Source organism: Heterodontus francisci, chromosome 26 (genome assembly GCF_036365525.1).
Source record: "Heterodontus francisci isolate sHetFra1 chromosome 26, sHetFra1.hap1, whole genome shotgun sequence".
Classification (NCBI taxonomy): Eukaryota; Metazoa; Chordata; class Chondrichthyes; order Heterodontiformes; family Heterodontidae; genus Heterodontus; species Heterodontus francisci.
Genome location: NC_090396.1, coordinates 71639687 through 71665113, shown reverse-complemented (window position 1 = coordinate 71665113; position 25427 = coordinate 71639687). Strand labels below are relative to the sequence as shown.

Sequence of the window (25427 nt, the reverse complement as noted above, 5' to 3'; positions counted from 1 at the left end):
TCATGTGTATTCTTCAAATATGGTTGAACTAACAAGGTCAAGGTGGTGACGGGCAGCACTCTTGAATGACGGTATTCTCATGATATTAGTCCGGAAATCCCCAGATGTTTCCCAGAGTCGGTGAAGGAATGGTTATACATGTCCACTTCAGAATGGTGCGTGTGCCTTGGTATTGGTGTACCCATGGGCTTGCTAGTCTTGTCCATCTCTGTAGTAAAGGCTGCAGGGCATTGACGGTGCTGTCAAAGTACGCTTGGCAAATTGCTGCAGTGCATCCTGTAGAGCAGGATTGTCCAACACATGGCCCGCGGGCCAGGATCCAGCCCGCCAAAGGTTTCCCTCTGGCTCGGGGTGAAAACTGTATCTGGGGCCGTACCTCATCCTCACCAGGGGTCCGTGAGATGAGAAATTTCCCTTTGTCAGACCCGCTTTTAAAAAAGGTCGCAAATCAGTTTCACATCTGACAGCTGCTGTATCGGGAACAGCGGCTTCTGAACTTGGGACAGATTTGGAGGAATCCGACCAGTTCCGACTTTTTTTTGAAAGCCCTGTGGAAAACACTGAATCAATCCGAAGTTCAGAAACCGCTGTTCCTGATGTCAATAACTGTCAGCTGTGAAACTGACTTGCGATCTTTTTTTAAAAAACTGATCAACCATTTGCTGAACGTTCCCACTCTCTGCAACTGTCAGAGAGGGACAGAGAGAGAGAGAAAAAGGTACAGAGAGGGGGGGGGGACAGAGAGCGAGAGAGAAAAAGGTACAGAGAGGGGGGGACAGAGTGAAAGGGGGGATGGGGGGGATGCAGACACAAAGAGCGAGGACAACACAGGGAGGGAGGAAACAGTACAGGGGGGACACAGGAAGAGAGAGTCATCAAGATCACTCCTGACAGAATGACATCTCTCTGGAGTACTCCGCATTGCTACATCAAGTGTGCGGGCAAACATTGACTATTTGTGCAAGCACAAAAATGCCAGGTATCTCACTAAATCAGCGTCCAAAGTCAATAAATTAGTATTTTCATTTAAAGTTTCTTCACAAAAATGTACATTTTTTGTTGTTTTGTTTAATAGTAAGATATATGTTTCATGCCTTTATCTTTCCAAAATTTTGTCTTACCGGCTCCCATGTAAGACAAAAATTGTAATATGGCCCTCCAAGCGAAAAGGTTGGACAACCCTGCTGTAGAGTGTACTGCAGTCAATGTGCAGATTGTGGAAAGGATGGATATTGAGTTCAATGCTGGGGCACTAATCAAGCCGAATGTTTTGTCCTGAAAAGTGTCAAGCTTCCCGAGTGTTGCGATGCACCTGTCCAATCAGGTGATGAGTATTCCATTACACTCCTGACTTGAGACTTGTAGATGGTAAGAAGACTTTGAAGCTTCAAAAAGTGAGCACCCAGCCATTATCCTACTTTTAGTATCCGCAGTGTTAAAATGGCTGGTGAGTGGTGAACCCCAGGGTCCCAATGGTTGACAATTCAGTGAAGATGATGCCATTGAAAATGAGAGGGTGATAGTTGGGCTTTTTCTTCTTGGAGGAATTGTCATTCTAATATCCTGAATGTAAATATGAGAGTAACGTTTGGCCACCTATTTAACTGTTGGGTGAAATCATCCCTTGTACCAGTATTATATACAAAAGTGTTTTGATTTTTGTTCACTGTCTCTTGCTTGTCTACACTTATCAACAACGTGGTCTAAAGCTGGAGTCATTTTTTTTATATATAAACTTCAAGCTGAAATGTTTGTGTCTTTTTTTAAAACATGTTTTTAGGCATCTAGCCCATGGGCATCTGTCTGTGAATTTTGGCCCAACACGGCAGATAATGCATATGTTGTGGAAGATTATGTCTGTGAGGAGCTTCACAGCCTCTTAACTACAGAGGTTCTGTCTGATCAGATGAAACAAAAACAGAGGGTTAACCTACTAAAACTTCTTGACAGAAACTGGGACTCTGGGTAAGCATGTCATTAGCAGTCACTTGATATTTGCATCACAGGCTTGATTTTTTTTTTCCCTCTCCCTTTCTACATTGCTTTCTTATCACCCTCCTTCTGTCTTCTTTCCTCCTTCACTTCCCTTCTCTTCCCCCTCAGTACAAATGCTAAGAGTGCATTGAGCAAACAACCTGCTTCCAGCTTCGGGGGTACAGAATGCAAGTGGAATTTTGTTGTACCTCTTCAGGAAATCCTTCTCCTCATTGCCTTGGCTGGAGCCAATAATTTAATGCATTATAGAATCGCAAGCATAGAAATCCATGCTATGGAAAGTCACAACCCATGTATGTTACCCCTCCAATGAATGAAGTTACATTTCTGTGCAAAAGCCAAAGTTAATTTGTCCTAACTCATGGAGTATATATCATTACATAGAGTCTAAGGCACAGACACCCGCCATTTGGCCTGACTAGTTTATGCTTCACATGAGCCTTCTCCCACCCTTCATCATCTAACCTCATCAACATAACCTACTCCTTTCTCCCTCATGTGCTTATCTAGCTTCCCTTTAAATGCATCTCTGATATTTGCCTCAGCTGCTCCAAGTGGTAACATGTTCCACTGAGTATGAACGAAGTTGGTGAATAAGAAAATCACCAGTGATAGAACATGGGTTTCTCATCTCCAGACTTCTGGATCTCAGTCATGTTATCATGGAAAGAACTAAATTGCAGTCAGGCTTGTCCCTAAAGCATGAGAGAGTTATCCCTCAGTGCAGCTGTGGCACATGTGTCGATAGCTGGTTTGGGGTAGCCATTACAGATGTCTGGGAACAGTTCCTTAACTGGCCTGTTCAGCTGGGGAACACCAGAAACCAAAGAAGGGGAGAAATAATCTTTTAATTCCTTTTGCTAAACAAAAATTAAGAAAAATACTGGTGGGGAGGATGGCATGTCTAGCTTGAACACTTAAACATTTTTCAATACTCAAAGCAGCTTATGTTTAATTCTTCATTCCAGATGCAGATTGTCCCAGTACTGCACAGCTGTAGTCTTTGACAGCCAGGATAAAGTGCTAAAGAATGACGTAGCTTCTTCATTCACACTTTACCTTGAAACTTTATCATGGTTACCAACGGATAAACCATCCGCAGCTGGACTAGGATTCTGCACAGCCTATATGCGCCCTAATGAAGTGTACCTGAGATCAGGCAATTTATTGGAGCTATTAGCTGACCATGTCAGCTACGTGTGTTGTGACCTTCTTGAGAAGAGCACGTTTGCTGCTTTCACTGGTAAGTACAAATAGAAAACCTCATGCTGGTCCCTTGGTATCTTTTAAAGGAGTTGTGGTCGGACTGTTATGACTGATTAGTATATAACTGATGCATGCAGCAGACTAGCAGATGCCAACTTGATTCCTGTCTTGTGTTAAGTTAGATCAGGATTGTCCAACATATGGCCCATGGACTAGGATCCAGCCCGCCAAAGGTTTCCATTTGGCCCACGGTTGTAAACTGTAGTGGGGCCGTTTCTCATCCTCACCAGCGGTGTGTGACTGGAGATGAGAAATTTCCTTTTGTCGTCTTCTTGCAGACCAGCCTTTTTAAAAACATCGCAAGTCAGTTCCACAGCTGACAGGTCCTGACATTGGGAACAGCCATTCCCCAACTTTGGACAGATTCGGGGGCTTTTTAAAAGCTCGCCGGAAAACCCCGAATCTGTCTGAAGTTGGGGAATGGTTGTTCCCAATGTCAGGACCTGTCAACTGTGAAACTGATGTGCGATTTTTAAAAAACTCATCAATCATCTGCTGAGCGTTCCCGCTCTCTGCAGCTGTCGGTGGGGGAGAGAGGGGTTGCAGAGCGAGGGGGGGGGGAGAAGAGATAGAGGGACGGTGAACGGAGAGAGAGGGAGGCGGAAAGAGAGAGAGAGAGAGAGAGGGAGGGGGACAGAGACGGAGGGGAAAGAGAAGGAGGGGGAGACAGGGCCAGAGAGAGAGAGTGAGTGATCAAGAAAGTAAGTCAATAAATTAGTCTTCTCATTTAAAGCTTCTTCCCAAAAATGTACATTTGTTGCTGTTTTGATTTATAGTAAGATAAATTTTAATGCCTTTGTCTTTCTGAAATTGTCTCACCGGCCCCCCCGTGTAAGACAAAAATTGTAATGTACCCCCACCCCACCCCCCCCACCCCACGAAAAGGTTGGACAACCCTGAGTTATATGATCTTAGCTGGAGAAGCGGCAGAGGTGCTTTGCCACCCCTGTGATCCCACGGGGCAGAAACTCAGCTGAGGTTCTAGTTCCTAATCATTGTCCAGTACTCGTGTTGGAAAGTGCACTTGTGTGGAAGTGTGGTGGAAATATATCAAGCTCAGTTGTGATGGTGGAGTAACTTCCCGACACTTTAGAGGGGAAGAAGCTAGTCCGTGGCTCCATAGTCCATCGTCCAGCATCTAAAGGAGAGAATAGGTAAAAGAGGAGTTTTTGACGTTAAAGGAATGGGCTCCTTAATTGATACTGCAACAGAATAGCTACTGCTGTGATTTTTCCTCTTTCACAAAATGTACTAAATGAAAGCATCTGAGAAAATCTAATTTAAAGTAGGGTAGCATTCATCACCCTATCAAGCCATTGTTTTAAACATGGGGTTAACTGTGCAGACTATATGCTCTTCCAACCTGCAAACTGAGATTGTCTTTAAAATACCACCACACGTATTGGGGAATTTTGGTAATCTATTCCCATTTGGTACTCCATCGCCTATGTACATATGTAATGTAAATAGATAAGCGTATATCTGCAGAAAGATCTCTAATGATGCAGCACTCCCTCAGTACTGTACTGGAGTGGGATTTGAACCCATGACCTTTGGACACAGATGAGAGCACTACAAACTAATAGTTGGTGGAGATGCCAGTATTGGAGAGAATTCACATCTGTGATTCACTCAGAGGCCATGCTGTTTTTCCATATGGTGAAACGTGCAAGTGCATATGGTCTCTCTCGTAGTATGACGACATCCAGCCTTGCCCTTCGGAAGGTAACCTGTAGAAGCTTTGGGCCATTTCTCCCAACAGTTAATGTGGCTTGGCTTCTGTTTCTTTAAGAATCAGCTGAGGGTATTTATATTTCACCCTTGTGACCAGCAAGAAAGAACGCAGCAACCAATCCATCATTAAGTAATGCATCATTTTTGTCTCATTAGAGAATACGGCTGAGGAAGTATGGAGGCATATTAATTCTACAGCATAATCTAATCCATGCTTTACCTAATGCAAAAGCAAAATACTGCAGATGCTGGAAATCTGAAATGAAAACAGAAAATGCTGGAGGTACTCGGCAGGTCTGGCAGCGTCTGTGGAGAGAGAAACATTTACCTGAAATGTTAACTCTCTGTTTCTCTCTCCACAGGTGCTGCCAGACCTGCTGAGTATTTCCAGCAATTTCTGTTTTTATTCGGTGCTTTACCTGACCTGCATAGTGCTTCATTGTGATACTGAGTACAAAAAAATGAGAAAATGCTCATTTCTGCTCAAAACAGACAACTATAACCTTTATCCGGATAGTAATGCTGTCTGTTTTGTGGATTGTGTATAGTAATCTCTACCTTTCTCAGGTATTAAGACCTCAATATCTGTGGACATGATGATCAACCACTTCAAATCATGGTGTGTGAAAACACCTCCAAGTGAATCTGGTGACCTGGAAGGTGCAGAATTTCGGACAAATGCAGAACACATACACAGGGTCTATGCTTACTTGGATAGGAACTGCAGTGGAAGTCAGCTGAAGGAACTGTTTGAGCGTTTCCCAGCCGTGTTTGTACCTAGCAGGTATCTGCATCCCTTTCAGTTTTCATGTGTGACTTAGTAAAACTGTGTCAGTGGGATGGGGAAGGGAGGGATGTCAGAATGCTGATGGAGCCTTTCGTCCAGATGAAGCTTCTGTTTCCCCTCCCCTGCCTTTAATTTTCCACACCTCACTCACTGTTCCTCATGGGTCTACAAGGTGTCTGAACTTTGCTCCTCATTCTGCCTCTTCCCCCACATCCCATTGAGGACATGTATGGGTATCTTCCTTCAGTCACACAGCTACAATGAGAAACTTCCCTGGTCCATGCTGGGTAGGTTTTATATTTCCAGCTTGCTTTAGAATTTTCCCAGATGGCTAGATAAAGGTTACGGCAGGACCCCTGGGATCATTGAAGGCATGGTGGAAATCAGTGGGTGGGTCAGTTGCATCTTTACTCCCCTTATGGACTTTCTTTAGAGGGGGTTACTGCAACAATGTCTGGGTGAGTCAGAAAATTGTTGTTTTGAGTCCCACACCAGATGCTTGAGCACTAAATTTAGATTAAAACCCCCTCTACTTCTCTAGTTATGCGATCTATTCTGAAACTCTAGTAGATTACTGAGGGAGTGCAGCACTGTCAGAGCTGCTGTCTTTCAGATGTGATGTTAAACTAAGGCCCCATCTATTCTCACGTGGATATAAAAGATCCCATGGCACTATTTGGAAGAAGTGCTGTGAAGTTCTCAGTATCCTGGCCGGTAATTATTCCTCACAAACATCACTTAATTATCTGGTGATTATCTCATTGCTGTGTGTGTATGGGAGCTTGCTGTGCACAAATTGTTTGCATTTCTTACAGCAGTGACTACACTTCAAAAGTACTTCATTGGCTGTGAAGCTGTTTAAGACATCATGAGGTTGTGAAAGGTGCTATATAAAAACAAGTCATCTGATCAAAGGATATAATTTGTATTTATATAGCATCTTGTATTTCCTTTGATCAGATGACTTGTTTCTAGGGCACTTCTCAAGGGCCTACTTTGTGGAAGCAACAAGCTTTAAAGGGGCAAGAAAATAACATGAGAAAGATTGTATTTTTTTGTTACATAACGTTGTCGTGCAATTTGAAATAAATGTTCAACTTTCTTTTGAAGCAGTGAATTGATTTGGACTGGAAAATTCTACTATCAGAAGGACGTATGTTGGAGCGATCCAACTAACATGTTCCAGCGATACAAATCTCAAATTCAGGAAACAAATGGATCTTTCCAGGAACCTCAACTGCTTGCTCCTTCCTACAGTCTCTGGGGAGACATGAAGAATCTATTTCTGAAGGTATGTCAAAAACCAGTTATTTCAATTTGTGTTCGCCTCTGCCTTTGCTCTATGACCTAGAAATTCGGGTTTGTCACTTATTGGGTGCGCAGGGGCATTCAGCTCAATCTTTGCGCCTGAAGAGTGAGGAGCAAGATGTGAGGTCTTGGTCCCCATTGTATTGGATCGAGTGTGGCGCAACAGCCCGTCCCCAAAGAGTAGAGACAAATTGGGTTAGGATCATAATGGGCAGGCCTGAGTCACAGGCCAGCGGGGAGGGTGGGGCCAATAGCATGGGAGATCGGTGGGGTTGACACTGGGAACATGGGCTGTTGGGAGTCAGAGGCAGGAGTGAAGGGGTTTGGGACCTGGAGCATGGGCACTCAGAAGAGGAATCTGGGGTAGCAGAGGTGATGTGGGTGAGGGGATTGGAGGGGCAAGATCAGGAATGGTGGCCACAATACCTGAATAGAAACCATGGCATCATGAGTTCAAATTTCACAAGTGTAAAATGATTATTTGTGGGCTAGTAATTACTGGATTACCATTAAAAAGCCACTTGGCCTTCAGGAAAGGGGCCCCACTTCTCCTGCCTAGTCTCGACTATACACAACTAACAAGTCATTGCCTTTTCAGGGCAACTAGGGATCAGTAGTTCATCAGTACTGCCCACAAATAGAGTACAAAATAATGCAAAAATGAATTACTGCAGATTCTGGAAATCTGAAATAAAAACAGTAAATACTAGAAACTAGCAGGTTGGGCAGCATCTGTGGAGAGGGGAAAACAGAATTAATGTTTCAGAACTGGAAGAAGTTGGAGATTTAACAGCTTTTAAACAAGTACAGAGCTAAGGAAAGGGGTGTGAACAAAAGAAAAATGGGAAATGGTCCATAATAAGGTAGAGGATAGGAATGATTTAATTGACAAAAGGGATGAGGGTGCAAGATAGAAGGAATACTAACGACAAGGAAAGAAACCAAAGATGAGTCCAGATGAGGTGTTAATGGCAACAGCAAAATTATTACATCTGCTGCCCGAAAAAAAAGCTGCTGTGGTTATGATCTACAGTTGAACTTAAAAAGAATAATGTGTCCAGTCATAATTTGCATAATCATAATTCTCATCCCAGAGCAGCTCTGCCAGAGGACTGGGAGTGTCAATATGGAGAAATGTTGCCCAATTTTGTGTTTCAGTAGTAGCATTTTTACCCTGTATGGTTCTAATTGCTGTTAAGGAGTCTAGATTTGTAATTTGATTTATTTGTTTCAAATGACAGACTCTGAATGTTGAGAGAATGCCATCTATGAAGCACTATGTGAATCTGCTCGTGCTGATGTGCAGTAAGGTGTCTTTTCCCAGCAGTGGCATCCTGCAAGATGTGTCTGTGATTTATGCAGTTCTAGGTAAGTGGTTTTGTGGAATCTCAGGTCTGCTTTAAACTATTTTCTCCTACATAGGAGAAACTGAGACAGCCATGTTATCTGGTTTCTCCTCCACCCAACCATGATCATGACATAGCCTGTATTTCACCTTGCATTGCACTCCATGACAAATCTAACCGTTGCAGGACAATCGGAATGTGTGCACTCTTGTTCGAAAACTCTGTCATAATGTAGTCATTATCCTCAAGTTTCTGCATATTATTACTGCATGTTTAAGCTGATCCTGTTGGACCGGCAGAATTTGCTGATCCACACTTCAGCTTGAATGTGTTATGCCATGAAGTATGGACCACATAATGTTGCCAAATGGCTGCAAGAGGGGGCATCCCCTGGTGCCATACAATGTTATGTGGAGAGATTAGAGAAGCTGGGGTTGTTCTCCTTGGAGCAGATTTGATAGAGGTCTTCAAATTTGTTAAAGGTTTTGACAGAGTAAATAATGCTTCCCGTGAGAGTGAGGTTGTTACCCACATATTTAAGGTAATTAGCAAAAGAAGCAGAAGCAACATGAAAAGGGGAAAATGTCTGCAGCGAGTTTAATCTGGAACACGCCTGAAAGAAAGCAGATTCAATAATAACTTTCAAAAGGTACTTGGATAATGCTAGCTGGGGAAAAACTTACAGGGCTATTGGGAAAGAGCAGTAGAGTGAGAGTAATTGGATAGCTCTCCCAATGAGGCGGCACAGGCACGATGGGCTGAATGACCATCTTTTGTGCTGTGTCATTCTACAATAAGGTCCTAGGTCAAACTGTCGTCTTTGCTAAATTAGTTCAGCTCAGTTGGGTGGTGGAATGGAGCACTATAATTGGCCGCAGTGCCCCTGGGTTACAGAGTGGCGAGGGGTGTGGTTAGGTGACCAGTACTGCCGCTTCCGTTCGTGATCCAGTGTCTATTGCTTGACCTCTGTGTGGTTGTATATGTTGAGGGAGAGCAGGATTATGTTTGATAGTGATAGACATCGACAGCTGAATAGCTACTTGAATCAGATACCCATGGAACCAGACTCCCAGCAAGGATTTGGTGCCCACAGAATGCAAGAGGTATAGATTTTGCAAGCAAATTATTCTTTTGTAAAGGAAAGAGTGATCTCAACTGAGCCATCTGAAGGAAGCTCCAAGCAGAGGCAAGGTGTATCTGTCCATAGGTAGAAAACTTCAGGTGATCTTGCCTGCCTGTATGCTTGTACACCTTCTGTTATCGGTTCAAGAGCAGCACTGGCAGAAAGCATACAGATATAACACCTGCTACCCACATTGAGATATATGAAAGAGCAGGAGCAAGTTACAGGATGAAGGCGTATGTGATCGGTGATGATGAGTTGGCAATGTTTCATTTTGCCTAAACTTTAAACTGACCAAGATGGCATGGTGTAATTTCTGCCGAGGATACTTCCCTTACACTTGGCTATTTTTTTTTCCCACAAAATGACTTGTATTTACAACAGCTTGTACTTATTAAGCATCTCTAACATAGTAAAATGTCCCAAGGTGCTTCACATGAGCAATTATCAAACAAAAGTTTACACGGAACCACATAAGGAACTATTAGCACAGATGACCAAAAGCTTGGTCAAAAAAGGTATGTTTTAAGGAGCGTCTTAAAGAGAGGGGGAGTAGTTTAAAGAGGGAATTCAGAGCTTATGGCATTGGCAGCTGAAAGCATGGCTGCCAATGATTAAGTGATTAAAATTGGGAATGTTCAAGAGGCTAGAGTTGGAGGAGCATAGATGCCTCAGATCAAATTATTTGGACGGCACAGTGGTTAGCACTGCAGCCTCACAGCTCCAGCGACCTGGGTTCGATTCTGGGTACTGCCTGTGCGGAGTTTGCAAGTTCTCCCTGTGACTGTGCGGGTTTCCGCTGGGTGCTCCGGTTTCCTCCCACAGCCAAAGACTTGTAGGTTGATAGGTAAATTGGCCATTGTAAATTGCCCCTAGTGTAGGTCGGTGGTAGGAGAATTGAGGGAAGGTGGGCATGTGGTAGGGAATATGGGATTAATGTAGGATTAGTATAAATGGATGGATGATGGTTGGCACAAACTTGGTGGGCCGAAGGGCCTGTTTCAGTGCTGTATCTCTTTTTAAAAAAAAATTAAGAAGCAGAACCTCAAAGGTAATAAGCTGTAGATTATTACCTGAGCCATGTGCAAATTGGCATAAGGCAAATAAGATTCGAGAAATGAATGTGTGGCTCAAAGACTGGTTTGGTAGCAGTGGGTTCCGGTTCATGGGGCACTGGCACGAATGCTGGGAAAAGTGGGGGCTGTACCGTTGGGACCGGGGCCAGTGTTCTAGCGAGTCGCATAACTAGAGAAGTAGAGAGAGTTTTAATCTAAATAGTGGGGGCAAGGGATCAAATTTGGAAGATGTGGGAAATGAAAGAGGCAGGAGAGTAAGGTATGAGTATGGGAAAAAATAAACAGACCGTGACAGGAAATGACAGTGATTACAAATCTAAGAGTAAATCAGCAGACAAGGCTAGAGGTTACAAAAATAATAAAAGGACAAAACTAAAGGCTCAGTATCTGAATGCACGTAGCATTCGAAACAGAACAGATGAACTGATAGCACAAATAGAAATAAATAAGTACAATCTGATAGCCATTGCAGAGACATGGCTGCAGGATGACATGGATTGGGACCTGAATATTGAAGGGTACATGACATTTAGGAAGGACAGGAAGCTAGGAAAAGGTGGAGGTGTGGCTTTATTATTTAATGATGGTATTCGTGCAATAGAGAGGGATGACCTAAGTTTAGGAAACCAGGATGTGGAAGTGGTTTGGGTTGAGAAGAGAAATGATAAAGGCAAGAAGTCACTTGTGAGAGTGGTGTACTTGCTCCCTAACAGTAACCACATGCTAGGATGGAGTATAAAGGAAGAAATAATGGGAGCTTGTCAGAAAGGTATGGCGATAATCATGGGGGATTTTAATCTGCATATAGATTGGGAAAAAAGGTAGCCTAGATGAGGAGTTCATAGAATGTTTTCAGGATAGTTTCTTAGAACAGCACGTCTTGGAGCCAACCAGAGAGCAGGCTGTGCTAGACCTGGTATTGTGCAATGCGATCGGATTAATTAATGACCTCATAGTGAAGGTGCCCTAGGCAGCAGTGATCATAATATGATTGAGTTTTACATTCAGTTTGAGGGAGAGAAGAGCTGGGTCTAAGACTAGTATTTTAAACTTAAATAAGGGCAATTATGAGGGCATGAAAGCAGAGCTAGCAAAAATGACCTGGCAAAGTAGGGATAGGTCAATACAGTTGCAGTGGCAGATATTTACAGAATACACAGAATAGATGCATTCCAACGAGAAAGAAAAATTCCAAGGGGAGGACCCATCATCTGTGGTTAACTTAAAAAAAAAAGTTAAAGATAGTATCAAAATTAAAGAAAAAGCATGTAATTGCGCAAAGATGGGTGGTAGGTCAGAAAATTGGACAGAATATAAAAAGCAACAAAGAACAACTAAAAGATTAATAAGAAGGGAAAAATTAGAGTACGAGAGAAAGCTGTCGAGAAATATAAAGACAGATAGTAAGAGTTTCTATAGATATTTTTTAAAAGAGTTAACAAAGTGAGCATTGATCCTATAGAAATTGAGTCTGGGGAATTAAGAAGGAAAATTAAGGAGATGGCAGATGAATTGAACCGGTATTTTGCATCAGTCTTCACCATAGAGGGTACAAGTAACGTCCCAGAAATAGCTGTAAATCAGGAAATAGAAGGGAGGGAGGAACTCAAGAAAATTACAATCACCAAGGATGAACAAATTGTTGGAGTTGTGAGCTGACAAGTCCCCGGGTCCTGATGGACTTCATCCTAGGGTCTTAAAAGAAGTGGTTAGTGGGATGCGTTGGTTTTGATTTTCCAAAATTCCTTAGATTCGGGGAAGGTTCCATTAGATTGGAAAATAGCCAATGTAACTCCTTTATTCAAAAAGGGAGGGAGACAGAAAGCGGGAAACTACAGGCCAGTTAGCTTAAATCTGTCAGAGGGAAAATGTTAAATGTTAGATGTTAAAGACGTTATAGCAGGGCACTTCGAAAAATTTAAGGTAATCAGGCAGAGTCAACATGGTTTTGTGAAAGGGAAAACATGTTTAACCTATTTGTCTTTGAAGAAGTAATATGTGCTATGGATAAAGGGAAACTGATGGATGTACTGTACTTAGATTTGTAGAAGGCATTTGATGAAATAATAAGGTAATTGCGGAAAATAAAAGCTCATGGTGTAGGGGGTAACATATTGGCATGGATAGAAGATTGGCTAGTTAACAGGAAACAGAGTAGGCATAAATGGGTCATTTTCTGGTTGGCAAGATGTAACTAACGGTGTGCCACGGGGATCAGTGCTGGGGCATCAACTTTTTACAGTTTATATAAATGACTTGGATGAGGGGACCAAAGATATGATTGCTAAATTTGCTGATGCCACAAAGATAGGTAGGAAAGTAAATTGTGAAGTGACTGCAAGGAGACTGCAAAGGAATATAGATAGGTTAAGTGAGTGGGCAAAGATCTGGCAAATGGAGTATAATGTGGGAAAGTGTGAAATTGTCCACTTTGGCAGGAAGAATAAAAAAGAAGCATATTATCTAAATGGTGAGAGATTGCAGAGCTCTGGGATGCAGAGGGATCTGGGTGTCCTAGTGCATGAATAGCAAAAGGTTAATATGCAGGTACAGCACGTAATTAGGAAAGCCAATAGAATGTTATCGTTTATCGCGAGGAGAATTGAATATAAAAGGAGGGAGCTTATGCTTCAGCTATACAAGGCATTGGTGAGACCACATCTGGAGTACTGTACAGTACTGGTCTCCTTATTTAAGAGAGAATGTACATGCATTGGAAGCAGTTCAGAGAAGGTTTACTAGACTAATACCTGGAATGGCGGGGTGTCTCATGAGGAAAGGTTGGACAGGCTAGGTTTGTATCTGCTGGCATTTAGAAGAGTAAGAGGCAACTTGATTGAAACCTATAAGATTCTGACGGGCCTTGACAGGGTGGATGTGGAAAGGATGTTTCCTCTTGTGGGAGAATCCAGAACCTAGGGGTCACTGTTTAAAAATAAGGGGTCGCCCATTTAAGACAGAGATGAGGAGAAATTTTTTCTCTGAGGGTCGTGAGTCTTTGGAATTCTCTTCCTCAAAAGGCGGTGGAAGCAGAGTCTTTGAATATTTTTAAGGCAGAGGTAGATAGATTCTTGATGAGCGAGGAGGTGGAAGGTTATCGGGGATAGGTGGAAATGTGGAATAATCAGTTCAGTCATGAACTTGTTGAATGGCGGAGCAGGCTCAAAGGGCCGAGTGGCCTACTCCTGCTCCTAGTTCGTATGTTCGTATGGATGGTTGTAAGGCTGGAGGAGATTACAGTAATGGGGAGGGATGAGGCTATAAAAGGACTTGAAAACAAGGAAGCAAATTTTTAAATCGAGGCATTGCATAATGGGGAGCCAGTGTAGATCATTGAGCACAGGGTGATGGATGAATGGACTTCGTGCGAGTTAGGACATTGGCAGCAGACCTCTGGATGACCTCAAGTTTACAGAGAGTAGAACATGAGAGGCTGGCTGCAAGTGCATTGAAATAGTTAAAAAAGGTGCTGTTCTCTGCATTGAACGAAAAAGTAGACTTCAACTGTGAGAAGTGCACCCAACTCCAGCTCCTCACAGATCGCGTTAGGGAGCTGGAACTGGATGAACTTCGGATCATTCCGGAGGCTGAGGGGGTGATAGAGAGCAGTTATAGGGAAGTAGTGACACCTAAGTTACAGGATAAAGGTAGCTGGGTGACCGTCAGGGGAGGGAAAGGGAATAGGCGCACAGTACAGGGATCCCCTGTGGCCGTTCCCCTCAATAATCAGTATACCGTTTTGGATACGGTTGGGGGTGGGGGGCGACCTACCAGGGGAAAGCCACAGTGGCCAGGTTTCTGGCACTGAGCCTGGCTCTGTGGCTTAGAAGGGAAGGTGGAGAATAGGAGAGCGATAGTGATAGGAGATTCAATGGTTAGAGGAACAGACAGGAGATTCTGTGGTCGCGAACAAGACTCCCGGATGGTATGTTGCCTCCCGGGTGCGAGGGTCAGGGATGTCTCGGATCAAATCTACAGGATTCTGAAGGGGGAGGGGGAGCAGCCAGAAGTCATGGTACACATCGGTACCAATGACATAGCTAGGAAAAGGGGTGAGGACCTGAAAAGCGAATATAGGGAGTTAATTTGGAGGCTAAAAGGCAGGATGAGCAGAGTAGTAATCTCAGCCCACGTGCTAGTGAGGCTAGAAACAGAGAGCGAGTGCAGCTGAACACGTGGCTACAGTGCTGGTGTAGGAGGGAGGGCTTCAGATATGTGGATCATTGGGATACCTTCTGGGGAAGGTGGGACCTGTACAAGAAGGACGGGTTGCATCTGAACTGGAGGGGCACCAATATCCTGGGTGGGAGATTTGCTAGAGCTCTTCGGGAGGGTTTAAACTAGTTTGGCAGGGGGATGGGAACCGGAGCTACGGATCAGTGGATGGGGTAGCTGTTGAACAGGCAGGTGCAGAGAGTCTGTGAGGAAGGTTAGACAGTTGACAGGGCAAAGTTGCAGCCAGTATGATGGGTTGAAGTGCGTCTATTTTAACGCAAGAAGTGTCAGGAATAAGGGTGATGAACTTAGAGCATGGATCAGTACTTGGAGCTACGATGTTGTGGCCATTACGGAGACTTGGATATCACAGGGGCAGGAATGGATGTTGGATGTTCCGGAGTTTAGATGTTTCAAAAGGAATAGGGAGGGAGGTAAAAGAGGTGGGGGAGTGGCATTGCTAATCAGGGATAGTATCACAGCTGAAGAAAGGGAGGTCGTCGAGGAGGGTTTGTCTACTGAGTCAGTATGGGTGGAAGTCAGAAACAGGAAAGGAGAGCAGTCACTTTATTGGGAGTTTTCTATAGACCCCCCCAAAAGCAACAGAGACACGGAGGAACAGATTGGGAGGCAGATTTTGGAAAGGTGCAGAAGTAACAGGGTTGTTGTCATGGGTGACTTCAACTTCCCTAATATTGACTGGAACCTCCTTAGTGCAAATAGTTTGGATGGAGCAGATTTTGTCAGCTGTGTCCAGGAAGGTTTCCTGACTCAATATGTAGATAGCCTCCCCTCTAGTCGGCCTATGTTGGATTTGGTGCTTGGCAACGCACCAGGCCAGGTGGCAGATTTCTCGGTGGGAGAGCATTTCGGTGATGGTGATCACAACTCCCTGACCTTTACTATAGTCATGGAGAGGGATAGGAGCAGACGGGAGGGGGAAATACAATGCTATTAGGCAGGAACTGGGGAGCTTAAATTGGGAACAGATGTTCTCAGGGAACAGATGTTCTCAGGGAACTGCACGACAGAAATGTGGAGGTTGTTTAGGGAGCACTTGCTGCAACTGTTGGATAGGTTTGTCCTGATGAGGCAAGGAAGGGATGGTAGGGTGAAGGAACCTTGGATGACCAGAGATGTGGAACAGCTAGTCAAGAGGAAGAAGGAAGCTTACTTAAGATTGAAGAAGCAAGGATCAGACAGGGTTCTAGAGGGTTACAAGGTAGCCAGGAAGGAACTGAAGAATGGACTTAGGAGAGCTAGAAGGGGACATGAAAAAGTCTTGCCGGTTAGGATTAAGGAAAATCCCAAGGCGTTCTACACTTATGTGAGGAACAAGAGGATGGCCAGAGTGTGAGTAGGACCGATCAGGGATAGAGGAGGGAACTTGTGCCTGGAGTCGGAGGAGGTAGGGGAGGTCCTTAATGAATAGTTTGCTTCAGTATTCACTAGTGAGAGGGACCTGGTCGTTTGTGAGGACAGGGTGAAACAGGCTGATATGCACGAACAGGTTGATGTTAAGAAGGAGGATGTGCTAGAAATTTCGAAAGACATGAGGATAGATAAGTCCCCGGGACCAGACGGGATATACCCAAGGTTATTACGGGAAGCGAGGGAAGAGATTGCCGCGCCTTTGGCGATGATCTTTGCGTCCTCACTGTCCATTGGAGTAGTACCGGATGATTGGAGGATGGCAAATATTATTCCCTTGTTCAAGAAAGGGAATAGGGATAACCCTAGAAATTACAGACCAGTCAGTCTTACGTCGGTGGTGGGCAAATTATTGGAGAGGATTCTGAGAGACAGGATTTATGATTATTTGGAAAAGCATAGTTTGATTAGAGATAGTCAGCATGGCTTTGTGAGGGGCAGGTCATGCCTCACAAGCCTTATTGAATTCTTTGAGGATGTGACAAAACACATTGATGAAGGAAGAGCAGTGGATGTTGTGTATTTGGATTTTAGCAAGGCGTTTGATAAGGTTCCCCATGGTAGGCTCATTCAGAAAGTAAGCAGGCATGGGATACAGGGAAATTTGGCTGTCTGGATACAGAATTGGCTGGCCCATAGAAGACAGGGTAGTAGCAGATGGAAAGTATTCAGCATGGAGCTCGGTGACCAGTGGTGTTCCGCAGGGATCTGTTCTGGGACCTCTGCTCTTTGTGATTTTTATAAATGACTTGGATGAGGAAGTGGAAGGCTGGGTTAGTAAGTTTGCCGATGACACAAAGGTTGCTGGAGTTGTGGATAGTGTGGAAGGCTGTTGTAGGTTGCAACGGGACATTGACAGGATGCAGAGCTGGGCTGAGAAGTGGCAGATGGCGTTCAACCTGGAAAAGTGTGAAGTGATTCATTTTGGAAGGTTGAATTTGAATGCAGAATACAGGCTTAAAGACGGGATTCTTGGCAGTGTGGAGGAACAGAGGGATCTTGGGGTCCATGTCCATAGATCCCTCAAAGTTGCCACCCAAGTTGATAGGGTTGTTAAGAAGGCGTTTGGGGTGTTGGCTTTCATTAACAGGGGGATTGAGTTTAAGAGCCGCGAGGTTATGCTGCAGCTCTATAAAGTCCTGGTTAGACCACATTTGGAATATTGTGTTCAGTTCTGGTCGCCTCATTATAGGAAGGATGTGGAAGCTTTAGAGAGGGTGCAGAGGAGATTTACCAGGATGCTGCCTGGACTGGAGGGCATGTCTTATGAAGAAAGGTTGAGGGAGCTAGGGCTTTTCTCATTGGAGCGAAGAAGGATGAGAGGTGACTTGATAGAGGGGTACAAGATGATGAGAGGCATAGATGGAGTGGATTGCCAGAGACTTTTTCCCAGGGCGGAAAGGGCTATCACCAGGGGGCATAATTTTAAGGTGATTGGAGGAAGGTTTCGGGGAGATGTCAGAGGTAGGTTCTTTACACAGAGAGTGGTGGGTGCGTGGAATGCACTGCCAGCGGTGGTAGTAGAAGCAGATACATTAGGGACATTTAAGCGACTCTTGGATAGGTACATGGATGATAGTAGAATGAAGGGTATGTAGGTAGTTTGATCTTAGAGTAGGTTAAAGGGTCGGCACAACATCGTGGGCCGAAGGGCCTGTACTGTGCTGTACTATTCTATGTTTTATTGGTGAAGAAACAGCCATGTGATTTCATGCGTGTCAATGATTTTATTTTTTCTCCCCGCAGCTGAGAAATGCAAGAATTATGATTACAGTGGCTCATTTGAACTAAATACTGCCTATTGCCATACACTTAAAGGTAAGGATTGTATCTTGCGATGTGCATGAACTAGATAAGTTTGGAGGGACAACAGACTTATCAATATATCTAATGCTTTCCACTTAGCAACCCCTCAACAGCTACTACTGAGCTAACTATAGGATGCCCATAATAGACAGTAGCCTCATATTCTATCACTCCATTGCATATTTTAGAGCTATGGCATGCTGCCTCAACATACCTTCATTATTTTGTCTTTAACTGTAGTGTCAATGCAAGAAACATTAGGACCCGTAGTCCCTTCTATTAACCGCTTGTTGCCTGTGTCAATAGGAATGGTAAAGGATGAAAGAGTGTTTCCAGCCAAGGATAATCGCTGGGTTTCCATGGCCAACTCCCCTGTGATACCAGACAATAAGCACCTAGAGCGTATTTTTAAAGCACACTCTATGTGTTTGCTCAATTTACCTGCTGCAGAGAGGAATCGTTCAAAAGCCAAGACCAATAAGCAAGGTAACACTGGTCTTTTTCTTTCTTCACTGTTGTATTTCTGGTTGACCTGTGGGAGCAGAAATAGTGCAGAGGCCTGCGCGGAATGTTTACTGATCAGATGTAGCTGGGAATGACCCAGTAGATGCTGTGGAGCATATTATGAAGCATAGAGTTGTGCTTTACGCTAAGGGTTTAGAAATTAGGGGGGAAAAGGTGGTCCGGAAGTACGTATCTTTGAAAATAGGAATTTCTCCACATTAATAGGCATTACTGTTCAGGAACGTTTGCCTAAGGGATTGTCTGTAAAGTTCTTCACCACCCACCCATTCTCCCTCCCTAATACATATATTGCTTCTACAAAATGGTTGTCATTTCCCTTTTTATGCCTGGGACTTGCATGTGTGAAAACAAGACCATTTAGCATTTTATTCTGGGTCATTTTAAACTGGGCATAAACATGTCCTTAAAAAGTTTTTTTTCAAAAAATTGTTTTGGGTAGTAAAGGAAGTCCAAAGAAATGTGCTTCTGAACAAAGACGAGAGCTTTGTGGGCTGAGATAACGCCTTTATTGAGCTTTGGGTTTTCTGCCTCAGTGGTATTAAACTGTGACGGGTTCAGTGCTTGAAAGGTCTTTCATTTACTATACAGCCATCTTGCTCTTCGTTTCCTGCTTTTTTTCCACTTAGTCTGATGATGTCACAAGTAGTTTGAGCTTTAATCTTTGCTGGGCATCAGCAGAATCCCTAGGTCCAACAAAACTGGCACAAATAATGCTCCTTGGGTGCAGATACCTCTGAGTGCTTTACAGTTGGAGGTAGCCCAAGGCAGGAATTTAATGGGGGAAGAGACTAAAGATGAAGTTTGGAGTAGGTTCACTCACTATTACTTGGCACAATTATTTTGAATCTAAATTAAAACCAGCCAGGGTTTCTACTCTTACTTTCTGTCTTATATCTGCTGAAAAGTATGGAAAACTGCTGAGTTTTGGCAAAATAACCAGTTTGCACTCTCTATCTGGGCCTACATGAAGAATGGATATTGGAGTGCCTGTGGAACCAAAGGAGAAAACTGAAAGAAAAGAACCTTTTAAGTATAACAACTGTATTTGGAGCTACTGTATAATCAGTAACCATCTTTTTCACTAGAGTTACGGTTTAATGAGGAAGATCGTAACTTATTTTTCGAAATCTGTGGGGTGGAGCAACTCTCCAATTGCATCACTGTGGAAGCCCAGACTGAGGTTTTTAGAATCTGTCCTCGCGTCCAAAACTTTGTCCGTTTAGTGGTTCCATTCATCCAGAGATGGTTCTTTCACCATGATGACTTCAGTGATGTTTATCAAGAGCTCCAAGACTGTAATATTGCTGCAAGCCTTAAATCTATGACCTTTATACAGGTAAATATTCTGTTTATTAAAACTGTGTATATAGTGTATAAAAATGAACTAACTGCACCTGTAATGCCTTAATGTGTTGAGAGAATTCCTCCTCTTTTCATAAATGCACAATTTCCTTTCAGACAGAAGTGGCACCCACTTTGCACAGTTAGTGACCTGTTTTTGAAGGTCAGGACACTAGGAGAACTCCCTGGTCTTGGAATTGTGCCATGGGATCTTTTGCATCCACTTGAACAGACTGATGGAGTTTTTAGTCCAACATCTCTGCCAAAAGATGGCACTTCTGACCACACTCTCTCAATACTGAACTGAAGTGCCAGCCTAGATTATGTGCTGAAGTCTTGGAGTGGGACTCAAGCCCACAGCCTACTGTCTGAGGTGAAAGTGCACCCACTGAGCCAAGCTGGCTGGCACTTGTACTCCCCAGTTGGTATTGATTTTACTTCTATACTGATTGATCGAGATTATTCCTAGATAACCAATCCATCTTTCTGAAACCTTCCTAGTGTAGTAAACCTAAATATTTTTCTTCTGCCTCATAGGTTAGCTCTCAATATCTGCTTGCTCATGTAGCAGTTTGTGTTCTAGAAATGAGAACTGTTGCTGCCTATGTTTAAATAATGGGAATTGAAACACCTCATGAGATCATTCTTGGTTGTCAGATTTGCATAGCTGTAGGAAGTAAGCTTGTAGATCTCCAACTATGAAAATTATAAATCATTCCCATATCTAATGCTGGACTTTAACTAATTAGTATGAATACATAGTACAGTAAGAAACCCTTTACCTTTCTGGAGAGATGTTAGTTGTCCTTTATGGATAGTTCATCTTTTAGGCAAGTTTCATTTTCAAGGTAGATGCAAACAGACAATTTGAAACAATACAAGGACAAATTCAGTCTTTTTTATCAGTCAGATGCAAGTTGTCCTATTGGCCCAGATTTTGCAGTCAGCAGCAAAACCAGGGCATTTGCCACTGACTACGAAGTAAGTCTCACTGAGAGAGCTAGCAATCCCTCTGACAAGAATTTCACCTGTATCAGCATGTAGTGATACTGCAACTGATTGCAGTGTTCTTTACTGAGGATTCCTAACATACAACTGCAATGATGTCATAAAGCTGTCCAAGGATGTTCATAGACACATGAACAGGAAACAAAAAGCAGTAAAATAAAATAACTTCTACATTTTTTTACATAGAGCAAATTAAAGATCGGGACAAACACATGGGGCTGAATTTTAGCAGCCCTCTAGGGATGGGCGGGGGACCCAAAAAATGGTGAGGGAGGCGGTGGGGGTGGAGTATCACTTTCCCTCCCAATGCCATTGAATTTTGTCGAGGTGGGGAAGGCCGAGCGGCCTGCCCGCCCAGAGGCCATTATGTGGCCAATTAATGGGCCTCTTCACTGCAGAGCTCTGAGATGCAGAGGGATCTGGGTGTCCTACTGCATGAATCACAAAAAGGTTAGTATGCAGGTACAGCACATAATTAGGAAAGCTGATAGAGTGTTATGGTTTATTGCGAGGGGAATTGAATACAAAAGTAGGGAGGTTATGCTTCAGCTATACAGGGCATTGGTGATACCACATCTGGAGTACTGTGTACAGTACTGGTCTTATTTAAGGAAGGATGTAAATGTGTTGGAGGCAGTACAGAGAAGGTTTATTAGACCAATACCTGGGATGGCCGAGTCGTCTTATGAGGAAAGATTTGACAGGTTAGGCTTGTATCCGCTGGAATTTAGAAGAATAAGAGGCAACTTGATTGAAACCTATAAGATCCTGAGGGGTCTTGACAGGGTGGATGTGAAAAGGATGTTTCCCCTTGTGGGAGAATCTAGAACTAGGGGTCACTGTTTAAAAATAAAGGATCGCCCATTTAAGACAGAGATGAGGAGAAATTTTTTCTCTGAGGGTCGTGAGTCTTTGGAATTCTCTTCTTCAAAAGTTGGTGGAAGCAGAGTCTTTGAATATTTTTAAGGCAGCGGTAGATAGATTCTTGATAAGCAAGGAGGTGAAAGGTTATCGAAGGTAGGTGGAAATGTGGAGTAATCAGTTTAGCCATCAACTTATTGAATGGCGGTGCAGCCTCAAAGGGCCGAGTGGCTGACTCCTGCTCCTAATTCATATGTTCCCACTACAGCTGGCATCTAACCAGTCGCAGGGGCTCCCTCTGACATGCAGGGACACTGCCCAGTAAAATTTGATGGCTTCCCTGTGGGCTAAAGAGGGGCACTTCCTGCTTAGGCAATCTGGGGCCCACAGAGGGGTCCTAGTGGCAAAGGATGCCCCACACCAACAAGCCCCCTCCACTGCCCTCACCAACCCCAGCCCCAACCCCTTGCCTGAACCTGCCTGACAGGTCCTGGTGAGCCTGCCACACTTATCTCCATGTCTGCTCCCAGTCCTGGACCTACTGCAGTACCAGCAGTAGCCAGCGCTCCCAGCAGTGCTGCTAAGCTGTCAGCCCTCTGATTGGCTGGAAGCTCGTGGAGGCGGGCTCTGTTAATCAGTTAACTGCCTGAGCAACATAAAATCTAGCCGGGGTTCACACAATGGCTGAGGCAGGGTTCCCCCACCTTTCTGGCCCACCGGTGAGATCCTCGCTACCTGCATAAAATTCAGCCTTGGTTTAAGCTTAAAATATTCTGGAAAAATGTTTCTTTAAACAAAAGAATTACTTTTAAAAATTAGCTTAAAATGTACGAATCATTTAACAGCATGATTAGAAAATTATTTTTTCAGTGCAAGTTCTGTTCATCAAATTTGATTAATCACCTGCGATGTTCGTATGTATGTTCATATTAAAAACCCAGTTACACCTGATTGGTGTAACTTTTTATATGATTTTTAATGGTGATATGAGAATAGGAAAGTTGAAATTCTCACTGATTTCAGTGATTGCTGGCTCTGGGAGGCTCATAGCGCAGCCCATATCGGAGCACTGAGTGACAGACCGCAACTTTAGGTTTTCCACGCTAATCTGCACATGCCCGATACCCTGAAGTCGTAGTCGGTATCGGAGGGGTAATAACGGCAAACAATAATAGTTTGCTGTCAAACACTTCCGTCCTGCCACCCCCTCTCCCACTTCCAGTCAAATCCAGTCCATTATCATTGTAAAGAAATGCAACTTGAGAGAATAAAGTGTTAACGCAAAAGGATTTGGTGGTGTCATTCAGTTGTTTCCATCCCAGATTAATGAGATGAAAGTTCTCTCCTCCTTGGAGCTTTAACAACAACTTGCATGTATATAGCACCCTTAACGTAGTCAGAAAGTCCCAAGTCACTTAAACATTTGCACGTTGAGTTTCAACAATTTCAACCTAGTTTTGAGATGTTGCAAGTCCATGGCTCTGTTCTTCATGGGTTTTATGGAATGGAATGCTCATTAGATCAATAGGGAGTGCTCTTCTGAAATAGGGTCAAGATGCATTACAATGATGGTGGGGGAGGGGGTGGTGGGGTGAGGATATTTGATAGCAAACTGTTATTGTTTGCTGTTATTACCCCTCTGATACCGACCACAACCTCAGGGTGTCCGGCATGCACAGATTAGCGTAGAAAACCTCAAGTTGCAGTCTGTCACTCAGCGTTCCGAATTAGGCTATAAAGCACAGGTGAGCTTTACGCTGCATCTAATTTATGCTATTCCTGGCTCACTTTAGATGCTGAAGCTTTGCTTTTAAGGTCCCCAGTCTGTAAGTCAATTCATGCTTCATTTCTCCTTTCACTACCATCACCACCCAGCCCCATGAAAAAAGTCTCAGGAATGAGGTTGGAAGGGATTTTAGAAAGCTCAGTGAGATTCTGTCAGAGGAGTTGTAGCAGGCTAAAAGACTGCATACGGCTAAAAATTGTCCCTAGATGGCAGTAGATGGTAATTTGTTCTGAATGCCTCACTATTTGATCAGAGAAACATGTAAACACAAATGATTGCCTTTAAAAGCAACACAACAGGAAAGATTCGCTTTCCATTAAGAATAGCAGATATAAGCTGTGTGGCTGGACTGTATGAGCTCATTCAAGTCTGTTGTGTTTGGCTTCCATCATATGTGGAGTCTACTGGAGGTAAAAGTGACTGGGGGGGACACTTTCATTGCCAAATTTAGTTTCATACAATTACAAGTGAGATTAGAGTTTTGCTAAGCTTTGAAATTATTAGGATTTGCTGAGTTTTCAACTTCTGCCGAAGTGCGAAATCAGCAAATGGCTTCTGCTGGAGATCATTAGAGGAGTCAGCCTGTGAGCAATAGTGACTGCACCTGATCCTAGTGTTCAGAGATCGTGTATGTTGGCCCTTATTTTAAGGGCATTGGAGTACAAGAGTAAGGAAGCCTTGCTGAAATTGTACAGGGCTTTGGTGAGACCATACCTAGAGTACTGGTGCCGTTTTGGTGTCCATGTCTTGGAGGTGATACAGTGAAGGTTTACTAGCTTGGTTCCTGGGATGAGAGAGTGGTCCTATGAGAGGCTGAATAAATTGGGCCTATACTCTCTGGAAGTTTAGAAGAATGAGAGGTGATCTTGTTGAAACATACAAGATTCTGAAGGGGCTTGTCAGGATAGACACTGAGAGGTTGTTTCTCTGGCTAGGGAATCTAGAATATGGGGGCACAGACTCAGGATAAGGGGTCGTTCATTAGGATTGAGACGAGGAGAAACTTCACTCAAAGGGTTGTAAATCTTGGGAATCCTCTACCCCAGAGGGTAGTGGATGCTTCATCGTTGAATATATTTAAGGCTGTGATGGACAGATTTTTGGTGTCTCAGAGAATCAAGAGATATGGGGAATGGGCAGGAAAGTGGAGTTGAGGCAGAAGGTCAGCCATGATCATATTTAATGGCAGAGCAGCCTCAAGGGGCAATATGGTCTACTCCTGCTCATATTTTTTGTTCTTGCGTGTATTGCTCCCCTACGACTCCAGGAATATATCGAGGCAGTCCCAGATTTGATTCCTAATCTTTGTTGCATTAACTAATACTCTGGGCAATACTCAGGGCACTGCAATTGGCCCCAGTTAGGGAAGAGGAAAATAAATCACCCAGTGTTTTTTCTCCTGATCATTAATCAACCACCACTTCTGGAAGTGTCCATCAGGATCGGGCTCAGTTATGAATCCAATACCCTCCTTTTGATCAATAGCCTGGAATTATTCACTCTCCAGTACATAGTGGTCATTTTGCCGAGGTATTGGAGTATGACTGGCCCTTAAAGACTATTCAGGATTTAATGTTTTTAGGAAAGGGAGGGGCAAAAATTGGTAGAAGGAAGAAAATACCAATCCAATTCCAAATGAGCCAAAACTGTTTCTAATTCAGCATTAAATGGCTATCTCATGTGGAGATGCTAAAGACTGGTAGGTATGAGAAGTGGAAAAAGGTCACGCTGGGTGATCTTGAGATTGAAACTGAGATACATTGGAGGATTTCCTTTGTGCATTAAATGTAGTTAAATTATAAATATGTTTACCCTTCTG

The 25427-nt window shown here is 43.6% G+C and overlaps 1 protein-coding gene across 5 annotated transcripts in view; it reads left to right on the top strand.

Annotated features, from left to right (window-relative positions):
* Positions 1-25427, top strand: part of wu:fj29h11 (uncharacterized) — a 161848-nt gene that overhangs the window by 121699 nt on the left and 14722 nt on the right. For 4 of the 5 annotated variants that reach the window (XM_068058560.1, XM_068058558.1, XM_068058561.1 and 1 more), the window contains 8 exons: positions 1781-1965; positions 2964-3238; positions 5563-5779; positions 6893-7073; positions 8332-8458; positions 18028-18099; positions 18394-18573; positions 19698-19948. In XM_068058560.1, the coding sequence (XP_067914661.1) occupies positions 1781-1965; positions 2964-3238; positions 5563-5779; positions 6893-7073; positions 8332-8458; positions 18028-18099; positions 18394-18573; positions 19698-19948 (1488 nt within the window). The remainder of the gene's footprint in view (positions 1-1780; positions 1966-2963; positions 3239-5562; positions 5780-6892; positions 7074-8331; positions 8459-18027; positions 18100-18393; positions 18574-19697; positions 19949-25427) is intronic. The other variant, XM_068058559.1, reaches the window with a different exon arrangement.